Source organism: Nicotiana attenuata, unplaced genomic scaffold (assembly GCF_001879085.1).
Source record: "Nicotiana attenuata strain UT unplaced genomic scaffold, NIATTr2, whole genome shotgun sequence".
In the NCBI taxonomy this organism is placed as follows: Eukaryota; Viridiplantae; Streptophyta; class Magnoliopsida; order Solanales; family Solanaceae; genus Nicotiana; species Nicotiana attenuata.
In genome coordinates this window covers 38077-46708 of record NW_017671498.1, presented here as the reverse complement: position 1 = coordinate 46708, position 8632 = coordinate 38077, and the positions used below count along the sequence as shown (strand labels likewise).

Sequence of the window (8632 nt, the reverse complement as noted above, 5' to 3'; positions counted from 1 at the left end):
GTCAAGTAGTGACGAGGTCAGGTCAGGGCCCTACTGGATTATATATAATAAATTAAGCAGTAAGAGATATAAGTAGAGTTTACGGTAAAACAATTAAAGAAATGCACAAATTTTAACAGCTAAGGGAGCCCTCGGCTCAGAACAAGGTAACACAACAGGAAACTCTCCCGGGATACCATCCCGTAGGTTCCGAAATAATTATGCAGTACAGGGATACCATCCTCCTTAGTCATAAACTGTTTTCCCTTATTAGACTGCACTACTATGTTTAATTGCTGAGATTAGATTAGGAAAGCATGCCAACGTGTTTTAACTGCCTATTTGATTTCTATGCGACATGCTTAGGTAGACCCCTCTTTCCCTCGATTATGTTTAGTCTAAACTGTATAATTCGATGTCGTACCTGTCATTCTATCTTGAGCTGCATATTTATTTTGGAACTACGAATGTATTTCGGGAGATCCCCCTGTCTTGCATATTTATTTTGGGACTACAGACATATTCCGGGAGATCCCCCAGCACTGCATATTTGTTTTTGGGACTACGGATGTATTCCGGGAGATCCCTCTGTACTGCATAATCATTTCGGAACCTACGGGACGGTATCCCAGGAGATTTTCTTGTTGTGTTTACCTTGTTCTGAGCCGATGGCTCCCTTAACTGTTAAAATTTGTGAATTTCTTAAATTGTTTTACCGTGAACTCTATTTGTATCTCTTACTGCTTAATTTTATTATATTTACTCCAGTAGGGCCCTGACCTGACCTCATCACTACTCGATCGAGGTTAGGCTTGACACTTACTGGGTACCATTGTGGTGTACTCATGCCCTTTCTTGCACATGTTTTTCGTGTGCAGATCCAGGTACGAGCTATCAGCCTCGAGGTTAGTGCGTGCTTGCTGATTGCAGGAGACTTCAAGGTATTTCTGCTCGCGTCCGCAGATCCTCGGAGTCCACTTCCATTCCCTCGCCTTGAGATTCCCTTTTTGTTTATCTTCGGACTTTTGTATAGAGCTACATAGATTATAGAAGCTTGTGATTTATCGACATTCCGGGTCTTGGGAGATTATTTTGTATATGCCGAGTGGCACTATCCTTGTTATTTACAATATGCTGTTTTATCTTTTATCGTTGTGTTTTCTTTAAATTTTCTGTAATATTAGGCTTACCTAGTCGTAAAGACTAGGTGCCATCACGACACCTTTCGGAGGGGTTAAATTGGGTCGTGACAGTACATTACCACTCCATAATATCCAATACCAAGAAAAAATAAAAATAATATTAAATGGACCACATAAAGTGTTGAAATTGAGAAAAAAATATCCCCATAATATATTTTTATATTATATTTGATTTATTTTCCTACTCAAGTAATATATTTTTTAATCATTTTTTCATGTAACCTTGAAAATATACACAATTATTAAACAACAGCTAAGAAATTATTTAAGAATATAAATGTGTGAGAAAGAGAAAGAAAAATGGTTGGTAAGAGTCAATACCAATGATTCTGCAAACATAAAGATCTAAAAGTGGAATGTCAGATCGATCTTTTTACTCTTTGAAAACAAAATTTATGGTGGATAAAATTATAATTAAGATTAAATCGTCAAAACAAGAGATGAACTAATATTAAGAATCTGAATCAACATGAAATAAATTATTTTTGTGTTAAGACCAAATAATTAAATCTTTCAATTAATTATTTAGCAAGAGAATCCAATTCAACTATTTTTTGAAGTCATTATACGAGTAAAATTAATTTTCACGTAAAAAAAACTTAGGGTACATAAATTTATTTTATATAAAAAGCGTTAAAGATTAAAAAAATTAGAGCACAAAGTAAAAAATGTTATTATAGTATTAAGAATCAAATGACCATACACGTGTCTGTTGAAGCACAACCAAAGCTACATCTTCAACAAGAACAGGCTTTCAAGACTATATCATAAAGAGTAGACTCTGGTATAGCGGGACTATCCTTTATAGATGCCTCCGGTGGAATCGAAATAATATTTCTAACATGCATTACTTGCAAATGTCAAATCAAGAGGCATGAAACTGTTAACAATAATAACAAATGGTGTACCCATACCGATTTTATTATGAGGCCTCTCACTTTAGATTTGATATACCTCTTCAAACAACGGAAATAACCATCACAAATATGTCAAAGCAGAGACAATGCTGCTAAAGTTATAAGGGAGGTAAAATTGATATTATGGGATGAAGCGCTTATAATTAAGTATCAAATGATCGAAGCAATTACCCGGAGTTATGGAGATATATTGAATATCAATGAATCGTTTGGTGAAAAGTTAATGGTTTGGAAGATGATTTCTATCAATTACAACCAATAGTTCCAAAATCGACGAAAGTAGAGACTGTAAAAACTATCTTGCCAAAATTATTCTTATGGTCTCAAATGAAAAAGATTCAACTGACAAGATGTCACTACCCAAGTTCCATTATAGGTCGTGATGGCGCCCAACACCGTTGTTAGGCAAGCCAACCCTAATCAACTAGTGAATTCTCATTTATTTTAATAAACAATCCCAACATTTACTTAACTTGAATTTAAAACAGTCGATAATTAAAAAATTTATAAGACAACTGAATCGGGAAAGACTAACGGTGATCGTAATAATAGGAATACAACCCAAAAATAATAGTCTACTAATATGTGTGTCAGGATCTAGTGTCACAAGTACGAGGGCAACTAGTAGAATGTACAAAATATAACTATCCTACTACCTGAAATAGAATAGACAGTAATAAACAAAGGAGAGACTCCGGTATGCTGCTGACGACTCAGAAGGGGGCAGCTCACCGTGGAATTTCGGTCAAGTATCAGGAATACGCGCCAAACGAATAGCTAGATGCACCTGCCTCAGATCTTGTTCAATTAATTACAAAAGCATAGTATGAGCACATAAATAATATGTACTCAGTAAGTATCCAGTCTAACCTCGAAGAAGTAGTGATGAAGGGTCGACTTGACACTTACTAGGGCCGAAAATAATATAATTAAGTGTGACGCTAAGCATGGATGTCATGAATCAATAACAGTTAATAACAGGAAGTGACAGGTTCTTTCATAATTAATATTTCAGTTTCCAGCATTTCAGTTAACAAATTATATTTCAAGGCATTTAAAGCAGCTCAAATCACAGAAAGTACCAAGTAGATAGCATACGCAAATAATGCCGAGGTCGTACGGCCCGATCCAACATAATAATACAATGTGCACTGCCGGAGGATCGAACGACGCGAACCATAGATGCATCTATTACACCGCTCGCGAATCATATATGCGACGCAGTCAAATACGAATAAACACGTCAAACAGTCAATCAAGCATTCATCAAGAAAGCAGTTACCTAAAATAATGTCAACTTCTCTTTAACGGTCAAGAAAATGATATTTAACTTTTTAAAATTCATTTGACAAGTTTACGCAATTTAAATTGACAACAAAGTTACAAGTACGACAAGTAAAGCATGCTTTTGGGTCCTAAACTACCCGGACTTAAGCATAATAGTAGCTACGCACGGACTCTCGTCAGGTCGTGCGTACGTAGCCCCGCAATTAGTGACACATATTCAATTATTTAACCTATGAGGATAATTCTCTCTTACAAGGTTAGAAAGGAGACTTACCTTGCCCCAAAGCTTACTTCCAAATTCAAGAATGCGCTCAAACCCTTAAATCGGAGCCGGATGATCCAAAACTATTCAAATGGGGTAAGAACTAGTCAATATATGCTCAAGAGTTCATATTCTAACTATTGAAATAATTTTCCCACCCTAAGTGCAAGTTTCCTAAAATTCATCCCCAAGCCCATGTGCCCGGATTCCGAAAATTTTCGAAGAAAGTCGTTACCCATAACTTTAGGATCAAGAATATATGGTTTCTACTACATTCCATAGCAAATTTCGTGATTAAATCTCATTTTTATCAAAACCCTAGGTTTTACTCTAAACCCATAATTCCACTAATTTACATGTTGTAATCTACCCGTGAACTATGTAGTAAACTCTCATTAAGTAGAAATTACTTAACACACAAAGCTAGGTTAAAATCTCCCCTTTTGAAGCTCCCAAATCGGCCAAGGATGGAGTGAAATATGTCAAAAACGACAAACTCCCGTATTAAATGAAGGCCACTGCCTTCAGCGATTTTCGCACCTGCGGTCTCGCTTCTGCGGAAATGGGCCGGGCCAGCTGGGGCCGCTGCAGTCGGGTGACCGCTCATGCAGTTCCGCTTTTGCGGAAGAGGAGCCGCATCTGCGGAACCTAGGCTCCTCCCCTTGGGCCGCATCTGCTATGCTTCAGCAGCTTATGCGGGCTCGCACCTGCGGCTAGCCAACCGCAGGTGCGGTTATGACAGCAACTGGAGCTTCAGCTCCTTCTCAAATTTTCAACTTAGCTCGAGCCTCGTTCGATCGACGCTCGAGGCCCCCGGGGCCCCGCCCGGACATACCAACAAGTTTGGAATCATAAAATGGACTCACTCGAACCCTCGAAATGCCCGAAACAACATTAAAACTAAGAATCACACCCTAAAACCAATTGGATCAAACTTATGAACTCCAAGTTCTTCAATCTACTTCCAATGTGCTGAAACATACTTATACTACTCGGAATGATACCAAATTTTGCGTGCAAGTCTTACATGAAAATATGGAAATACTCCCGGTCTCGAAATTTTGTTCGGACCTTGATATCACAAAAACCCGCTCCAAACCAAATTTAACGAACTTCAATATCCTTAAGGAATCAACTTTCACTATTAGACGCCAAACGCTCCCGGGTCATCCAAAACCCAATCCAGACATACGTCTAAGTCCAAAATCATCATACGAACCTGTTGGAACCTTCAAATCCCGATTCCGAGGCTGTTTACTAAAAATGTTGACCGAAGTCAAACTTAATCTTTTAGCCAACCTTAAGGAACCAAGTGTTCCGATTTCAACCCAAACTCTTCCAAATCCCGAACCAACCATCCCCGCAAGTCGTAAATCTGTAAAAGAAAGTATGGAAAGTATTATTTATGGGAACGAGGTTCTAGAAGGCAAAACGACCAGTCGGGTCGTTACACAAGAAATATAAAGTAATAACAAATCTAGTATTTAGTGACTTCTTGCTTCGTGTCGGAAACAAAGAAGAGCGTCTAATAAAAGATGATTTGGCTCTTCCAAAACACTTGATTATCAATTCCCATAGTAATAGTAGTGCATTTAATAAGAAAATATTTCTATCATTAGGTTAAAGCGTAATTTGTGCAAAATGCATAATAGAAATTAAAAAGTTATCTTAACTAGCAGAAATAAATATGTTGATCAATTAAATAAATGATCATTGAAAAATTTTATGGTAAAAATAAACTATTTTTTAGATTTTGACTTAGTAGAAGATGATACCAACAATTACTACCAAGAAGAATACTTAAATACTTTTGTACCAAACGGTCTTCTACCACATATGTTTGTTGTTAAGTTTATTTTTTCTTATGCATGTTAGTGTCAGCGTACATGCAATAGACTAAATTAAAATTGATTCCATTGCATATAGATTGATTTTGAAGAAAAATATACCCGTCATGCTACTGAAATACTTAGATCCATCGAATAGCTTATGTAATAGCACATAGATGATATATAGAAGTTTTGACAATAACATCATACATGCAAAAATTATGATACTGGTCAATGTGGTTTTAAGTATATTTTTGTTCCCGAATTCAACTTTCATCTTTTGAAACTAAAAAATATCCTTTTAAATTTGTGTGGAAATAATTTTCGATATGTTTATGTTTTGCAATTATAATAAATAAAGCACAAGGACAAACATCCTAAATATTGGACCATATTTATCGCAATATGTTTTCTTGCACGAACAACTATATGTTGCACTTTCAAGAGTAATATCAATATTGAGAACAAGAGTTCTGGTTATGATAGAGCAACCAAAGCATTACAAGGAAACATATACAAAAAAAGATCATCTACAAATAACTATTCGGTAACATACCATCAAATTAAATACTTTTAAACTATAATATGTAATTATCTAACTAACATGACTAAATTGATCATTTGTATAAGTTTTATGATGTCCTTTCATTTTGAATTTACTAATGCAATACTTTTTGACTTTTAGATGATTTAAATACTTAAACCATCACGTACCATTATTAACTTGTTCGTAGATACTAGTTTTAAAAAAAGTCATAAATTAATAATTTGTGGGAGCCGCCCCACCCCCCAAGCTCCAACCCATGTTCCAAAGATGATGTCGGATTCAACAAATACTCCCAGCGTTCCAACACTTCAACTTCTCTCTTCCTATTTTCCATCAATTTTCTCCCTCCTCTTCCCTCCGGCCAAACTTCCGGCGGCCGTCACAAACTCCGGCTTCACGTCTATCTTTCGGCGGCCGTCACGAAATACTTAGCCGTTGAGTAGTGAAATCTACACAAAACATCAGCTACTGCGTTTCTCCGCCATTGCCAACCCTTTTTTTATTTTTTTTTTTTAAATTTTGTTTTGGTGCATGAATTAATGGAAACATCAAGTGGGTATCTGAATTATCATCAACATCCCTCTTTTGGTTCTTCTAGGAGAGATGTTTCTTACAGGTTCGCTTTCTTCAACGAATCTTACTTTAATATCCGAAGAAAAAAAAAATTGCGATTCAAATTGCAGTTTTTACTTTTGATAGAACTTGTGTTTGATTTTAAATGTGCTGCTATGTGCAATAATTATATGTGAATTTTGGCACCTTGTTTCCCAGTATTAATTTTGAAATGAATTGTATGGTGCTTGACTTTAACTTTTCATTCTTAAAATTAGGTTTTTTATTTTACTGTTTTGTGGTTCCAGTTTTTAATTTCTTATGAAAAGAATCTTACTTTATTAACCAAATGAAAATAATTGTCATTCAATTTGTGAGGCGATCACACATTCGCACTTGTACCACTGAGTTTCCACATGTTTTGATAGGTGCACTAACTAAGTTTGTTCCACATATATTAGTTAGAACACATGCTGTATAATTTAGATGTTAATTTATAGAGTGTTAATACCTGCAGTGTTGTTGTACTTGTGGAGAAAAGAATCAATGTCGTATTAGGATTCTATGTTAATAAAGTGAGTTAAGTCAAGTGTACCTGCACTTCAAACTATATCCTTTTGGTTGGCCTTGTTGCCCGGCTATTAGCGGAGAAGAGAGAGTTTGAACATATTGGACAAAGAATGTGCTACTTTTTCTTACATAGTTGAGTAGTTAAGTTCCTTTAGCTAATAAAACTAGATTAGATTGTCCTTATTTTAAAAAATAACTAGATTAGATTGTTAGAAATTAAATTGAATTATTAGGTAAAGATTACATCTTTTCTAGGAATTCATATCTGAGACAATGAAACAAACTGTACCGGTCCGTATATTGTAGTCTCATTGAAGGATTTCAGCTACTTGTTTGCCTTTTATTTGGTGCTAAACTGCTACCTTCTGATCTTCTGCTTATTTCAAGTTACAAAATTTCCTAAAATCTTTTCAGTCTGCGTGCAAGTTAGAGATCTCGTTGTCTTATTCCTTTCTACTTTATAAAAAGAAGAAAGAAAAACGGGAAAAAATTGTCTTGCTCCTTTAGTCTCAAAAAAAATTAAAACATTTGGATATGGCATTTAGGATGGTATAACAACAACTATGTCTTAATCCTAAACTAGTTGGCGGTTGGCTATATAAATCTTCACTGTTCATGTCGCTCCATTTAAACCTTTCTCGATCTAATATTTAAAAATTTAGGTTCTTTAGCAGTAGTAAGTTTTTACATTTTGTACTGGTATCCAAATCTTTAACAAGACCAAAGAAATCCTAGCTGAAAGTCAATTAATGTAAATGTATTACCGTGATTAAAACGATATCCGACTTTCCTACAAAAGAAACTTTATCCATCTATTTGGTATCGCCTATATGGTTTCTTTTATTCCATTGTATCCTAGTTTGCTAAGTGTCATGGGATCCAAGAGATTGTAGGTTTTTTGTTACTTCATACCATTGTACTTTTTTCCTATCTCGTCCCCTTTAACACCTTCAATAACTGTGTTTTTTACACCTAAAACCCGGTATCTGGAGCTTGACGTCGATGGGAGAAACAAAATATAATGGATACTTTTGTTTATATGGCCAGGATTCACTTTCTTTTGCTCTTTTTGGATATAATCACAACATTTTCTTGGTGCTGGTTCTGTAACATCAAGAATACTTAACATTCAAAATAAATAAATAATAATAACAATGAAAAAAAGAAAATCTTTTTGGTTTTTTGCCCCCTTCTACCAGTCGGTGTTTGATTTGTTAGGTCATGTCTCAGATTGTCAACTCGGTCTATCATGAACTATTGTTTGTGCATTATCAGGCATCATATTTGACGGCCTTTCCTTTGTGAAAGAGAATACAAGTACAATAGAAGAAAACTCTTTACAAAGAATTTTGCAAAATCAGCCTTTAAAGTTCGACTAAAATCTGACTTGGTTATCATGTTACATTCTCAATCCTTGACCATCATCCTAAATTCTTATATGTTTGGCCTTCCAGTCATTGTCTTGGTTGTGTGTGTGTGTGGGGGGG

The 8632-nt window shown here is 35.5% G+C and overlaps 1 protein-coding gene across 2 annotated transcripts in view; it reads left to right on the top strand.

Annotated features, from left to right (window-relative positions):
• The first annotated feature begins 6298 nt into the window (after positions 1–6298).
• The window catches only part of LOC109208635 (uncharacterized protein At4g08330, chloroplastic-like), a 5259-nt gene continuing 2925 nt past the window's right edge, over positions 6299–8632 (top strand). Inside the window, exon 1 of one of the 2 annotated variants that reach the window (XM_019371766.1) lies at positions 6299–6639. In XM_019371766.1, coding sequence (XP_019227311.1) covers positions 6563–6639 — 77 coding nt within the window. In that variant the 5' untranslated portion in view covers positions 6299–6562. The remainder of the gene's footprint in view (positions 6640–8632) is intronic. The other variant, XM_019371765.1, reaches the window with a different exon arrangement.